Source organism: Sciurus vulgaris (assembly GCF_902686455.1).
Source record: "Sciurus vulgaris genome assembly, chromosome: 5".
In the NCBI taxonomy this organism is placed as follows: Eukaryota; Metazoa; Chordata; class Mammalia; order Rodentia; family Sciuridae; genus Sciurus; species Sciurus vulgaris.
This window is the reverse complement of record NC_136465.1, coordinates 36810214-36826898: the sequence shown is the minus strand read 5'-3', so window position 1 is coordinate 36826898 and position 16685 is coordinate 36810214. Positions and strand designations below refer to the sequence as shown.

The following is a 16685-nucleotide window of genomic DNA, read 5'->3' as shown; positions in this document are numbered from 1 at the left end:
TCACAAGGGACAGACGACTGTGGTTGACGGGACAGGGGCAGGGAAAGTGAGATCCTTCTTGACACATGCTGTAAGTGAACAACAACCCCTGCACTGCTATGACGATTTTGGTGTTTTTTAAAATGGTAAGTTCTTTTTTAAATTTATTTATTAAAAAAAATACTTTGGAGTTTGTAGATAGACATCATGGCTTTGTTTGCTTATTTTTGTATGTGGTGCTAAGGATCAAACCCGGTGCCTAACACGTCCTAGGCAAGTGCTCTGCCACTGAGCCACAGTTCCAGCCCCCTTAAATTTATTTTTTATTCTTATTTTATTTATCTTCTGCAGTGCTGGTGATCAAACTGAAAAGCCTCAAGCATAGCAGGTAAGTGCTCTACCACTGAGCCACTTCGCTGGGAGTCCATCAGTCTGATTTTTTTAAATTCAAGGCAGACCATGATATTATATATTTCTGAATTAAAAATTTTCAGCTTCAAAACAGGTAAATAAAATATATTCACAGTAGAATTATTATTCTTATCACCAACTCTCAAATCAAGAAAAAACATGGACTTGTTTATTTGGAGTATTTATAGTTGCAGACATAGTTAAACAAGTCATACTGACATCAGTGTTAATTTAAAAATACATATCAATGACTCAAATGTACAAACACATACTTCATGTCTGACAATGTCAATGTTAACATGAGACATTGTATACATGCTGCATCAAACCATATTAGCATTCAAAGGGACCTTAAAAAATCTTTGTCTGGTATTTTTCAAACTGCAGATTATATCCCATTGGTCAATTATGAAATCAATTTACCAAGCTTTAATGAAGGTTTTTTTTTTTTTTAAACAAAACACAATAATATACAAAATATAAAAAGAGAATGGAACTATTGTTTCATGAAACTTTTGTTTACAGTTTTATATATTTACATACACACACATCTCTATGCATACTTGTGTATACTATATATGTACTGCATTATGTAAAACGTTTAACAAATTCTGATAATGTGGACCTTTCCAGGTGATGCAGGAATATCCTCTTCAACTTCCATCAAAAGTAATGATATAAATGACAGTGGCTGAGCATGTACTTCGGGTCAGGCACTGTTCCAACTCTTCCGATGTATATTAATCTACAGCATTCTCAGACCGAGTCTGAGACAGGTCTTATCATTTACATCTTATATGTGAGAAAACTGAGATAGAGGCTGAGTAACTTGAACAGAGTCACCTGCCAGCAAGAGTAGAGGTGAATTTGATTCCAGTGGATTCCTGTCATGACTCCGCCCTCCCAACACAGCCTAGCCCACTGTCCAAGTCTCAGTGATGGTTAGCAGAGCCAGTTCTAGACCACAGATACCCACTTCCCGGTCCTACGCTCTCCACTATACCTCATGAACAGTGCTCTTACTAAAAGCTGTTTCATGAAGCTGAAGTGAAACAAGTTCAAAATAAAGATATACATATAAGCATATTTGAAAGAGAAGATAAATTATTTACATCGTATTTTCTTTTTACAATGCTTCCACTTTTTAAATATTAACAGTTTGCAAGAAATCAGGTAGTTCTAAATTATAGAGATATTTTAACAAAGACAATTTTTATTTACATGAATTTTCAAGAGTTCTGGAACTGCATGACATAATTGAGAACTTTTATTCAAACTTTATATCATTCTCAAAAACTTTTAGTTTAGGAAATTATGTTTATAATCATATCCTTGCAGCTCAGGTCCTTCAGAAATATGAACCTGCTTCGTAAGTGATCCACATTTGGTTGCAGGCTGACAATTTTTCATAGCAGGCAAAAATATTTTGATATCTTTAAATTGTTTAGATTAAAACTTTCTGGAGCTTTTCTGTAACAGTGTGTGCTGTTGTATATATATTGTGAGCACACCCTGGAGTTATGAAGATGGATAATCTCCAGTTTGGCCAACTCTGAGAGACTCATAAGAGATTGAGAACTGTATGGGTGCAGACACTGGTACATTTTCCTCTCTTGGTCTGATCATGTTTGAGATGCTTAATTTTCCTCTGAAAATTCCTCAGGAAAATCACTTACTTTTGTGGAAGAACTTACCATTCATAAAATGACTTTTGTATCATTTGGTATCAAGGGTCTGACATCCGTTCACATCACACTGACAGATTTCAAATATTTATTAGTGAAACTATAAGAGGATGATTTTCTTAATATTTTAAGCATGAGTTCCTCTGAACAGGTGGTATAACATCCATTAAAAAATAGAGCAGATTAACTTTTTACCATGATCAAAGCTACAGGTTACAATGAAACACTCTGTCCGACTCCTCTGTGTAAGAACAGCCGAGGGCTGGCCTTGAGCATCATGCAGCAGCAATAGAAGTATCATCCATGAGTCGACCCTGTGGCTTTAAAGTGGAATACACAAAACAGAATTACAAAGTAATAATGACAACAGAAACTCTATTGATTGAAAGGTTTTTGAAATTCTAGGAACCGTTTTACAAAAACAGAATAAATGTGCATAAGTATCTAAGTAAATATTGTCACTCTTCCTTTACCCCACCTTCTTTCTTCACTTGAGCCTAGGGTAGCAACTGCAGAGCCTGGTGCTGTCCCTCTGATACCAATGGCAGGATCACCAGCTGACCAAGTACCAGCTGACCCCAGCAGGGTCTACTTTAGTTAATCCTCTCGCAGCCTTGTGATATAGCAGCTCCACGAAATGGAACCTAGTTACCATTTCTGGTCTAATTGATAAAGTTTTATTTTTTCTCCTGCTCAGGGCCCTCCTATATCTCAAGCTTTAAAGGCAGGCCAAGAATCTAAGCTGACAGACAAAGTCCTTTTGGGGATGCAAGATCTTCCAATCTCCTCTTTGAGGGAAAAAAGGCAATTTGCAATGAACTCTCGAGTAATCTAACAGATACTATGAGGATAGAAGGTGCAGATAAAAACAAACATTTCCTTTTCTCTAATGCTGCTGATTTTTCTGATAGGTGAGCAATATTCCTCAGAGTTATCTAGTAGCTAAAATAATGCTTGCAAGTAATATTATCATATATATGTAGCAGACTTTTATAAGGGAAACCTTGAGAAATAGTGATCAAGAAATGAAAGACAATAATATCGCACCTTCACAAACAAAAGTCATTTACTCTGCTTTAAGCAGAATGATTACTGAGGGATTCCCTGAGGCAGTGATTATATGTATGTGTGTGTACGCATATGCACACTTGTAAGTGTGTGTATGTACACATGAGGTCTCCAACAGTCAAGGCAGGAATGGAATGAGTAAAAGAATAGGTCCTTACTCTTATTCTTCACTTATTTTTTAGTATTTATGGAGGCTGCTCAGTTTTAGAGATAAATGTAACTATGGGATAAATGTAACTATGTTGCAATTAGAAACTGAATTTTTCAAAGGAAGAAAGGAAACAATTCAATCTTGCTCTAAAGACTGCTAGCCAATAGGGTAGCCACTAATCACATTTAGCTATTGAACACTGAAGTGTGGCTAGTGCAACCAAACAATTTTTAAATTTAACTTAATTTTAACTAATTTTAATTTAAATTTCAACAGTGGCTAGAGGCTACTACATTGCACAGACAGTTCTAAAGTTACATAAAAGTGTGAGATGTAAAATTTTAGTTGGTAAGTGAGAAAGGGTAATCCTTAGTCACTAACTAATGTGACAGGTAAAAATATTTTTTAATTTACAAAAATGATTTATATGCAAGGTGTACAACGTGTTTTGAAATATATACACATTGTGGAATGACAAATAATGTTAAGGTTCCCCAAACAATAAAGGAATTGGATCTGAGGATTCAAGTCCATGCTTATGACAGCAGTAAAGTTACTAGAATGTGGTACTTGTATTTAGAGAAGAGATCCTGGCAATTAGAAAAGGGGATGTTTGGTGGGTGTGGTGGTACACTCCTATAATCCCAGCTACTTGGGAGGCTGAGATGGGAGGATCCCAAGTTCAAGGCCAGACTAGGCAAATTATCTAGACCACATCTCAAAATAAAGTAAAAAACAAAACAACAAAAGGGACTGGGGAAGTAGTCAGTTGTAGAGTGCTTGCCTAGCATGCATAAAACCCTGTATTCAATCTCCAGCATAAGGAAGAAAGAAGAGAGGAAAGAAAGGGCATGTTTATTATATTAAAACTTATGAATGTTTATTTTCTGGAAACTTTTTTTCAAATGAACTTAAATACTAACCAGAAGAGGTTCATTGTGAAAGAAAATCAAAAGGCTGAACTAGCATTAATTTGAATTAGGTGTGGGTGCACTGAGAACTATAGAGAAAAAAACACAAGAGATTAATTGGTGGAACCAAAATCTCTACTCTCAGTATGAATAACTCAAGCATCTCAAATTATTTCTGTACAGCTAGAATATGATCAAGTCTGTGCACTGATACATATTTCCACAGTGATTACACTACTACTTCTGAGTTCAGAAACAGCAAACTTCAAAAAGTCAAACAGCTAAAAGGACTTTCAGAGACAATTCATTCCCATACCACTTCACCATCTGAGACTTTTCTCCTTCAGAAAGACATCAGATGTGAGAGTGAGCAATGGCCATGGAAGTGTCTGCAGAATGTGATCAGGAAGAATGTTGGCACCACTACTGTTTAAACACAAGGAGATCTGAAAGTGAGATTTTTTTTTTCTTTTATAATTGAAAAGTATAGCATGAACAGGAGGTTGAAAGGATTAATAAAATTTATTTTTCTATAGATAGAAAAATGCTATGTAAGTAAGTATGGAAAGACAGAAGCTAGGGAGAACATGGAGGATACATTAGAACTTGATAGACAAAACTTGAAAGAGAGAGAGACAAAGAAAGGAAGCAGTGAGCAATATAACTCATCATTCCAATAGTGTTATAAACTTAAAGAATGTACACATGGTTCATATGTATTCACATAAATGGAGATACACAGATTCCCTCAGATGCTTCTAGGGACTCTAATTTAGGCATCTGGGAATGACTTAATCAGAGATGGGATGCTGAGCTAAATGAACACCTGTCTTGCTCATTTCACTCTCCCATGCTATGACCATCCTACATATTCTTTCATTGCAGGAGTCTGGAAATGATGTTAATTCTTTTAAATCAAAACATTAAACCAGAGTGTAGTTTCTGACAGATGATCATTTTCAGAAGAGACTCCAACTCAATATTAAAGAGTTAGAAAGGTTTAGGAAGACTTAGAAAGTTAATGCATTTGATTAAAAACTAGTCATCAACTACAATTTTAAAAGTATGTTCAAGGATAGAATAAGTATAAATCATCTAATAATATAAAAACCTTTGAAATTAGAGTCTCAAAAATAATAGTAACTTCACAGAAATGAAGAGCAATGTTGCCAAATTCATGTAATAAAAAGTCAAAATCATCACTGCTAGTCTCAAAAGATTGTTCAGTAAAGTTTACATTAAAAATGTCTTTTTGCCTGCTTTTAAGAACATGAATTTAAAAGGTAGGAAATTTCTAAGCCTTACCTTTACAAAAATACTGGTAGGTATAAAACGCCTGAGCAGCTGATTTGTGAAATTTGGAAATCTAAGCAAGTTGATGTTGAGAGATGGCAGTTGCTGGTATCCGGCCATTAGAGGGTAGAAATTATATAACATTTCCTGTTCGGTGCCAGGTAGAATACGTAATCGAATCTAATCACAAAAAGTTACAGAAAAATAATCAAATATATATATTGCAATATATTTACATTGTTACTCCTTGATTATTTACAAAAGATGTACATCCAAATCCTTCCAGTAAAACATTTACTCTCTCTACTATCCCACTTTCCAGACAGATTCCAAAATTTAGGATGAATTAATATGAGATTAGGACAAGGTGGACAGGATATGTATAACAAGATATGTGCAGGATTTCTCAGTTCCTACCAAGATTTAAAGGCAACCTACACCTGCTTAAGAATGAGAACAGTACTCAGGTAACTATTTTATGTCTTAGACAACATAGATTTCGTGTTCACAATGTTTTAGAATAATTTGTTAGAAAGTGTCTATTTGTAAACATTATGTTAACACAACACAGCTGTTTCTGGGATCCTCTTTAAGAGATTTTACCACCGTATTAAAGTAAATAACTTCAGGGGAAAATATGGTGTTTGAAAAACTTTAATAATACTTTAGAAAATAATATAAACTTATAAGAGTTTGTTGTCTTTATATTTCCTAACTACTTATAAGCAAATGCCTGGAAAGATCAGGACAATCAAGAAAAGTTTATTCATTTGGAAATGAGAAATGAGCACATATGAGTACATATATATGTCAGGGATAATATACACATAGGTATACTGAAATAGTATAGCTGGTATATTTAGTATTGTATGTCATAAATTTAAATAGTACATGGATATATAGTATATTTCATATATAATTCTATTTTGCACTGAACAACAAACATAGCACCCAGAATAAGCTGAGCAAAGCTGATTAGTCAGGGCAGACGCTTCTAGGTGTTAAGACATGTTTGTCCTTCCAATTGCGCCCTTATTAATAAAAAGTATTAACTGACAACTGAGGAGTATTTGTTTTTTCCCTCAGTGAGGGACAGTATTCTCACTGGAGTATAATTTTGCCTGAGTGTCATTTTAAAACCTAATAAACTTTTCTTAATTATTTGCCTAAACAAATAAAAAAACTTGAATAATATATTTCTAAGTATCGATACAAAACTGTATCTAAACATACAAAAGGTAAGTAGATTCTATGCAAGATCAAAATTTCTACAACAATTCATTGATAGTTAAAAAGAAAAAAAGGTTGGCTGGGGATATAACTCAGCTGGTAGCTTGCTTGCCTTGCAAGCACAAGGCCCTGGGTTCGATCCCCAGCACTGCAAAAAAAAAAAAAGAAAAAAAAGAAAAAAGAAAAAAAGGCTTTTAAAATTAATATAGTCATGCCTCCAGGTCCCAAATTAAGTTTCTCTCTCTTTCATTCTCTTTCTCTCTCTCTTTTTTACACACACCTACTTTCATCAGTAAACAAGAGATTATTTTTCAGGAATTCTAACGTAATATATTCCAAAGATCTGTGAATTTTTGTTTGTAAGAAGTAAGATTTGATCTTGATGATGTAAAAAGGGTGACAAATCTTTGTAGGAAGTTGAACTTAATCTTTAAAAGTGCTAAAAAGTCAATACTGTCAAAACAACAGGACTTGCAATCAGTCTAAATTGGTTCATTTATAAAAACTAAATGTCCAGCTCTCCATTTGCTGACCATACTTTTGAGTGTACACAAGCAATACCATGAAAGGTGATCTGTACCTGTTTGAGACCTGAGAACATGAAGGCATCACTGGGCTCCACAGAAATTTCCACATCCTGAACTAAGTTAGTCTTGTTCTGTAGGTGATACTTGACAGGTAAAGATTCTCTGACACGCCCAAACGATGGCAAATCTAAAGAGAAAGATGACACGTTTCTCTTGGTTAAAAAAAAAGAGGGATCAACATTAGTGAGTTCATTTTGTAAATGAATCTCATCCTATAGACACAGTATTATTTAAATGAATGATATCACGTGTTCTTGCCAGATAATTTCTTGATTGGCTAATAGCTATGGGACTATGGATAAAAGAAGAAGATAAGTCTTCTAAAAATGATTGACTTAGACAAATTATTTCTCAAAGTATCAATCATGGTTCCTAAACTAGAATAAGCAAAAGTTCTGTTTTAGTGAAACAATTAATTCATTCATACACGCGCACACACACACACACACACACACACACACACACACACACACACAGAGCTGTATGTGTTTTATAGTTCTGCCATTTTATTTTTCCTGGGAGGCAAACATATGGAATGTTTTCTGAAAATGTATGTTATCCGTACACAGGGGCCATGCCAATTTTCTCTGTATCATTCCCATTTTAGTGTATGTGCTGTTGAAGCCAACACTATAGGCTATTTTTTCAAAGTTGTTATAGACATCAGGGTAACCTGGTAGTTAATAAAGGAAAGTTTCTCTTGACAAAAGTATTCCAGTAAAGAAAGAAGGCATGATAGACAGATATCATGTGCCTCCTGACAGAGCACATAACATTAACCACAATATATTCTTGCCAAAACTTGAACCTGAATCTGACCAAGCCTATAGACTGTCAATTTATAGAGACAGAGAAATATTAAAAATGGTACCATGCAAGTAGCAAAATTCAGGCTATGGGGAAGAGGATAAATGATGTGATTTCTTTGACAAATAAGTACCAAGGAAGAGGGAGAGAAAGTGGAAGAGCATGGTGGTAATGGAGAAAGCACAGTGGAAGAGAGGGCATGAAGGGGTTAACAGTGGAAGGGAGGAGAAGTACAGGAAAGAGGGAGCTGTCCTACCTACAGATTCAGATGGATAGAATGAAACTTATTCATGAATTGTAGTATATAGACCTTACACTGGAAAACATTCAAGGTCAATTAAGAAAATTTTAACAGTGTAATTTGATGATAGTCAGCATTTATTGATTTTTTGAAGTCCTAATAATGTTATTATTATTATGTAGAGGAAACTAGCCATTATTTTTAAAGAGGCAAACTAAATATCTGCATGTCAAATGACATCAGATTATTTTCTTCAAAATAATGGGGGTGGGAGGAGTATGTAGGGCAGAGACGAAACAAAACTAGCCATAATCTACTTACAAATATTAGAAACTTTTCATAATACAAAGTTTAAAAACCTTAGAAGCTAAAATACATATTATTACTGAACTCTTTTTATCAAGTAAAATTTGAATTCCTGCTACCTGCATTCACATGGAGAGGGATATTTTCTACAATCACATGTGGCAGCGTGATGACTGTACTGATGACAGGGATGTTTTCCATGGCTGAAGTCCTAGGGCAGAAAAGGCCATGTTTTAAACTCACAATTTATGTAGGATATTAATAAATCAAATACAGGAAACATGCGTATTTACCAACTAGTTTCAAAGAAAATATATTTATCCATTCCCAAAACTTTACTAATAGAAGTACTTTTGTAAAGTAAGAGCTTTTGGAATCTCACTTTAGTTTTGAATATTTCTGAGGAATAAAGGATACAATTCCTGGCTGCTGCTGCTAGTAGAGGAAAAGCCAGGAGCTACAGAAGATTGGCAGTCATGAAGCACACCATTCACTTCGGTGTTTTTGGTAGTAGAACTTTCTCAGTGTGGGAAGTAGTGTGGTGATTTACATTATGACACCAACTCCTTGTCTCATTAAGGATGAATGGTTCACAGATAAGCCCCAGACCACTGTAATAACTCGCTAAAAGCACATAGTAGAAACGAAGAATTAAAACATTTTTTTACTATCAATCAAAAAACTGGTGTTCCAACATTTACATCTGAGTATATATGCATAAAGTATAGATGTATTAAGGAACATAAATGTATAAAGTAACATTATGAAACTGTTTGGTGTTTCCCCCATGTTATGTTTAGGGTGAGGGTGGCTGGCAGTTTGACTGCCAGGGAAATAAATCCCTTATGAGGAGTCATTTGGAGATGAAACAGTTCACATTTGGTACAAACTACGACACAGCAAAAGTGAAGGTAAAGGATCTAAGCCTTCATCAATAATAAATATATATTGGTATTATGGTAGCATGACAGGATAATTAAGCAGTACTTCATTTTTTTGTTGTTGTTGTTGTTGTTTGGTACCAGGGACTGAACCCAGGGGTGCTTCACCACTGAGACACACCCCCAACCCTTTTTATTTTGAGACAGGGTCTCATTAAGTTATTTAAGGCCTCCACTAAGTTAATTAGGGCCTCACTAAATTGCTGAGTCTGGCCTTGAATTTGCGATCCTCCTGCTTCGGCCTCCTGAGCTGCTGGGATTACAGTCATGTGCCATCATGCCTTGCTCTTAAACAGTACTTCTGAAATAATGTCTTAATTCCTATAAACATGTAAATTAAACTAAACATTAATATAATTCAGAAGTAGGAGAAAGAAAAGACAAATTGGATCACATATTTTCCCATTCTCATTTTTTAAAAAGTTCAACTTTAAGTTCCAATATGTTAAATGTTGACACATATAACTCACATAAACAAAAACTCTTTAGGATTCTCAAAGATTTTTCAAAGTGTAAAAGTGTCCTGGGACCACAAAGGTTGAGAACTACCTTTTCTCAAATAAAAGGTTGAGTTTTATTTTTATCTTCTGCCTGTGTCAGGCTTTGGTATCAGTTCTTTATGAGAAGAACCACTGGAGAATGTTCTTGTTCTCTGCTTTGCATACAATTTGTAACATGAGGATAATAAATAATAAAGCCATGGAATCACATCTAATAAATTTATTTTTTGAAGACTTCAAGTTTCATTTTCTGAGTTTTCTTCACAGTTATACTAAGTTTTTAGGCCTAAGAATTTCTTCTTTGGTTAATTTTGATAATTTATAACCTTTTCGTGATGGTCATAACATTCATATCTTCCCACTCATTACTCTGAATTGTCTAAAACACTCCCTTTATAATGATTTTTCTCACTTTTAAGTAATAAAATTGTATCCCATTTTAAAACTTATGAAAATAATTAAGCCATACCAAGAGAATAACACATGAAATATCACTTATCTGTCTCCCAGTCCAAGAAAGAAAATAAAATAATACAGTTGAATTTTCCTACAGAGCCCTTCCTACTTGCATCCCCCACCCTTCCCTCCAGAGATAATCACTACCCTGAATTCAGAGCTGGGATGTAGCTCAGCATTGGTGAGGCCCTGGCTTCAGTACCCAGTACCAAAAAAAATAAAACAAGCAAAAAACACTATCCTAAATTTGGTATTTTGGTATCCATCATTCTCATGTATTTCTTTACACTCTTTCAAATTATGTACACAGTCCTAAGAAATATATAGCATGTTTTGTGCTTTTCAGTGTTAGATAAATACAATTTATTCATATTCTCATCTGTGGCTTGCTACGTTCACTTTATATTATGGTATCGACAGGTGCACCTCTGGTTCATTCATTTGCACTTTTAAGTAGTATTCCACTGCATGAATGTGCCCCAATTTGTCCACTTTCCTATTGATGAGCATTTAGTTTTCTAATTTTTTAATTATTATAATCAGTGCGGCTATGAACACTCTTCTATATATGTTCTTCGGGTGCATGTCTGAGACCTTTCCTAGATCTGCAGCATTATAGATACTTTCAACTTGATCTAGCAGTGCCTATTAGATTTCCATCAGTTGTTCCAGTATATAGTCCACATCTTTGGTAAACTTGGTATTGTTAACCCTTTTCCTTTTTCCAAGTTAGTGGGATATGAATATCAAGCATGCTTTGAATCTGTCATTCCCTAATTACTAGGAAGGTTGAGCTTCTCTCCATATGTTTGTTTACTAGTCATGTAGTTTCCTCTAATTCATTTAAACTGTCTACTCAAGTATTTTGCTCATCTTTCTGACAGGTGACTTGTCTTTTTAAATATGATTTATAGAAGTTCTTGATATGAACATTAATCCTTATCATTTAAACATGTTGCAAATATTTTTTCCCAGTTTGTACTTTGTCTTTTCACTTTCTTTATGATATTTTCAGTGAAATGAAATTTAATTTTAATCAACCAAATTAATCAATTTTAAAGATCTTATTTAAAGATCTATCCCATGTCATAAAGTAATTCTCTTATGCTTTTTGTTCAAAGTAATAAAGTTTTCCCTTTTACAATAAGATATTTAATATAGCCAGAATGAATTTTTCTATCTAGAATATAGTTGAATTCCAAATTTTTCCCAATTGAACAGCGAATTATTCACCACCAGTCATAAAACAGTTCTTTCTTTCTCCACTGATCTGCAATGCTCTCTCTGTAAAATATCATTTCCATATAGGTATGGATCTAGACTCTTCCATTCTATTGGCTTATGTACATATTCCTGAGCCAACAGTGGTGACTACTAGAGTTTTATAATAAGTCTTAGAGTCTAGAAGTGCAAGAACCACTGCCTAGTTCTTTTTTGGAAGCATTTTGACTATTTCTGACTTTTTGCTTTTCCATATAATTTTTATTTTATTTTCAGTACTGAGGATTAAACCCAAGGGCACTTTACCACTCAGCTACAGCCCCAGTCCTTTTTATTTTTAATATTGAGATAAGGTCTCATTAAGTTGCTGAGGCTGACCTAAAATTACAAGCCTCCTGCCCTAGATCCCCAAGTCCCTGGGATTATAGGCATATGCCACCACACCCAGACCACATGAAATTTAGAATCAAGTGTCCAGTTACACAAAAATTGAACAAAAAATATCTGTTGAAATATTAAAGGACCTGCATTGAATCTATAGAAAAATTTTAAAGATTAAATCTTACACAAGATCATTATGTATCTCTTCCCTCTAATGTTTTAAAAGTCTTATATTTTCTCCAGAAAAGCAAGGCAAATCATCTATTAGGTATATTAGAATTGTGGTTATCATGAAAATGATATCTATTTTTATTTTTACTCTTTTATTTATTTTTTTGTCAGCAGGGAGGCACTGGGAATTGAACTCAGGGCCTCATGTAGGCTAGGCAGGCACCCTCCCACTGAGCTATATCCTCAATCCCTCTATTTTTAAAGTACATTGCCTAGCGGCTTACTTTTGATATACAGAAATGCAATTCATGTTTATATATTGAAATTATATCCAGCAACATTGCCAAAACTCTTCTCTTGGGTTCTATGTAGACACTTATGTTGACTATCAAAGAATACAGTTTCCACCTGATGTGTTCTCACAATCCTATCTTCAGAGTTAGTATGGCTGAGATTTCATTAACATAGAATGAAATTTTATATAGCACAAACTGTGACAAACACAAAGTTTAATTTTCCTTTTTAGTCCTTGTAATTTTAGCACATATCATATTCATATTCATAAGCACTGATCATATTCATGTGACTTCTATTCTGCTCCTCAGAATGATAAGACAAACAAGGTATCAGAATAACAAAGACATGAAGAAGAGATAGAGTAGATACTATTTTTACCTCTTCCAGGAGACAATATAATGTCCAGTTGCTACTCCACCTTCATTTCCAACAGATGGGCATCGAAGACAAAAGCATTCACTAGCACTCTCTCCAGTCTGTAAGACAACTATAAGAAAGAATCTTTATAATCTTATGCAGTGGTCATCTATGAGAATTTCACATTTAAGTAATATAAATAATAAGGAATATGTTATGAATTAAATATTTATAGAGACTTAGAAAGTAATGCTCACAGACATTAAATACCTTTTTCAAGGTCCAGTGTTTGTGCTAATGTACCAATATTTAATTATGATAAAAACCAGTGAGAAATCTGTATGTCATTCTAAAACTAATGAACAGGAAGAGCTTAGAGGTAGAATAATCCCCAGAGTGATTATTATTCTTTTTCCAAATTATTTCATGTCTGAAGAAAACATTTTAGAGAAAAAGAGAAAACATAAGTCTCCCTTTAATGTACACATAATGTAAATTTCAAAAATTCTATTTTTTTCTCTGAGTGAATATTCATTACTGATATCACTCAAATGGAAATCTATCATGTATTACTTTGTGATAGGCTAGTTGTGACCAATCGCCTGTTTGTAAAAGGAAGCTTTCATTTTGTTAATTTTATAATAAATTCCTCATGACAAGATAGGTGCTCATCTAAATCAAGTCTTCTCAACTGTCAGCACTTCACAGCCTGCAATACCACTCCTTTAAATGCAACCAGGCAATGGTGCCTTTCTGATGCCGATTTTAGAACATTTGAGTGAAACCTGGAAAGAATAACAACACCCCAAACAAGAGGTTGTTATTTTTGTGATTTCTTATATTCTTATATTCTTTTTTGGTACCAGCCACATCCCCAGTCCATTTTATTTTTTTATTTTGAGACAAAGTCTTACTAAGTTGCTTAAGGCCTTGCTAAGTTGCTGAGGCTGGCTTTGAACTTGTCATCATCCTTCTGCCTCATCCTCCCGCCTCATCCTCCCAAGCCTCTGGGATTATAGACATGTACCACCATACCCAGCAATTCTATAATTTTTTAATGAAGGAGGCTGTGATAGATTAATGGAGATCTGACCCTAGATAGATAACAATCCATAGTGAAAAGGAAAAAAGCTGGGTCAACTTTTACTTCAAGTAAGCTCTCTGAAGTAATTTTAGGACTAATAAATGATACTGTAGTCTAGTACATTTAAAAATGCATCAATTCAAACCTCTGGAAATAGCTTTTTAAAAAAACTCAAGCCATTCATATTAAACTCTACCAAAGTCCTCCATAAATTATAAATTCTAAGTTAACCAAAATGATCACAACATTTATTAACAATGAACATTACGGTCAATTTGTGACACAGAAGTGTTAACTTTTGGTTTTGAAGATGAAGGAAGGAGCCATGAGCCAAGGAATGCAAGTGGCCCAGGCAAGTTGAAAAAGACCAAAACAGATTTTCCTCAAGAGCCTGAAGAAAGAATTTGCTGAAACCAACCCCTTGTTTTTAGGATTTCTAACCTCCAGAACTTTAAAGGTAATAATTTTGTGCTGTTTCAAGCCATTAATTTTGTAATCATTTGTTATAGCAGCAATAGGATCCTCATAAATAAGAAATTCAAACTAGAGACTATTCCTTAATTTAAAAATACGCATTAAATGATGCTGACGGCACTCTGAAAACAAAATGTTTTTAATGATAATTACTTTAGAGAACATGGAAATTATTTTTAGCATTTACATAGAAAGGTTTAGAGACATGTTTGACTTCTATCTATTGTTATCACATAAAGATTTGATGCCAAGATCTTGACAAAAACCTAATTATTTTATCATTCCAAGGGAAATCAGTACCTCCTTTCTGATGAGTTTTCTAAACACAGTAATATGAAGTAATATGAAGTAAATATGAAGACTACCTAATCTTTCTGATGTCTTCTTAAGAACCTGGCCTGGAGTCTTATAGTGAGGCACTCAATAAACATATGATGATTATTTAAGACACTGAAATGTATTTTCAGGTCAAATGCAAATATGTGTGTGTGTGTGTGTGTGTGTGTGTGTGTGTGTGTGTATGAGAGAGTGAGAGAGAGAAAGGAGAGAGAAATATATTATAAATCTGATACTGCTCATCTAATTTAATCTGTATGGCAAATGACTGAACCCTGTAAAGAATTAGTGAAGGAGGCTGTAATAGATTAATGGAGATCTGACTCTAGATAGATAACAATCCATAGTGAAATCCATATTTCTCTCTCCTTTCTCTCTCTCACTCTCTCATCTAAACATCATGTCTCATTTCAAATTATATCAACAATAAACAATTCAAAATTATAAGAAAAAATAACTTCTTAAAAATTCTAATTTGAAAAGAAAAGAATTCCTATTTTACTTTTAAGTATCTTTTTCAGAGTTTAACTTCATCAGAGTAAAAAAAATCTGTCTCTTAAAATAAGGTATATTCAAGCAAATAGTAAATGATACTGATTCTACCTTAATTCTAAGTGTATTTGCTTTTGTGAGTGTTGTTTCAAGTTCCCTCATTTAGCAAAAAGCCAACTCTTACATTGCTAGCTTGCTCAGTCTCTTTCTCACACACAACACACACGCGCGCGCGCGCATGCGCGCGCACACGCAGGCCCATGCACACACAACTCTGCCATTTAAATGGGGTTGACGTCAAGTTTCACCTTTGTCCAGCTGGGACTCTAACTGATCCACTGCAGTCATAGAGGGAGCAAGCTGTAGTTCGCTGGATACAATAGTGAGGGCCCATGGTGAGGCGCTTAAAAGGTCCGTCATCAGCAGAAAAGGGATGTCAGCATAGACCCTTTCCAGGTTCTCAAACTGTCACGAATGAAGATAAAAGGTCTGTAAGTAATTACACTAGTCCATTCTATCTCTTCCCACCAATATCTATAACCTAAATGATTTCCAGTATTCACCACAGGAACATACCTTTGTGGAAACAAACTTAACTGCAACATCAAATGGAAAGACAGTTTCTATTGTTACGGTTTCATCCTGCAAGAAAATGCAAAGGGAACATTCAGTGTCATTTCTAAAATTTTTTATATAAATAAAAATTTACAACAGAAGGCATAAAAAAACACAATCAGTAATGACCAATAAATAATCTCGAGATATACATTAAGAAGAAAGGTTCTTTTTCTTAGATCATATTTTTAAAAATCTAAATAACAAAACCTGAGAACTACTTTTAATAAGTTGTCTATGGTTTTATGACAATTCACCCTGCAAAGTACTTTCTTCTACATGATTTTATCTCAGGATACAGTGAAGAGGGCAGAGCAGGTATCATCACCACTTTACAGAAGAAAAACCAGATGTTAAGAAAGATACAGTCTAAGGCCACAAAACTAGTGGTACCAAGTTTAGAATCTGGGTCTTTCTCTTGTGCAAGTTCTTTACCTCACCTTGGCTCAAAATGACTAAAACAATAATAATAATAACAACAACAGAAAGCAACATATTGGACACTTATAATCACTATCCATGTTTATGCAATCATTCAAGGAAAAAGGTGCTATTAGGATTGCCACTTTAAGAGGAGGATTGCCACTTTAAGATTTGTCACAGTTAGAAAATAAGTGACAAAGGTAGAAACTAAACTGAATCTGATCTTCACCCAATAAGCTATACCCCTCTCTAAAACAGTTTGGAAAAA

The 16685-nt window shown here is 34.3% G+C and overlaps 1 protein-coding gene across 1 annotated transcript in view; it reads right to left on the bottom strand.

The window, feature by feature from the left end:
- Positions 1 to 537: 537 nt before the first annotated feature.
- TRAPPC11 (trafficking protein particle complex subunit 11) overlaps positions 538 to 16685 on the bottom strand; it is a 47754-nt gene continuing 31606 nt past the window's right edge. The window contains exons 24-30 of the mRNA XM_079139070.1: positions 15956 to 16021; positions 15688 to 15844; positions 13015 to 13123; positions 8789 to 8880; positions 7309 to 7442; positions 5511 to 5678; positions 538 to 2395 (exon numbers count right to left, since the gene is read on the bottom strand). Coding sequence (XP_078995196.1) covers positions 2351 to 2395; positions 5511 to 5678; positions 7309 to 7442; positions 8789 to 8880; positions 13015 to 13123; positions 15688 to 15844; positions 15956 to 16021 — 771 coding nt within the window. The 3' untranslated portion in view covers positions 538 to 2350. The remainder of the gene's footprint in view (positions 2396 to 5510; positions 5679 to 7308; positions 7443 to 8788; positions 8881 to 13014; positions 13124 to 15687; positions 15845 to 15955; positions 16022 to 16685) is intronic.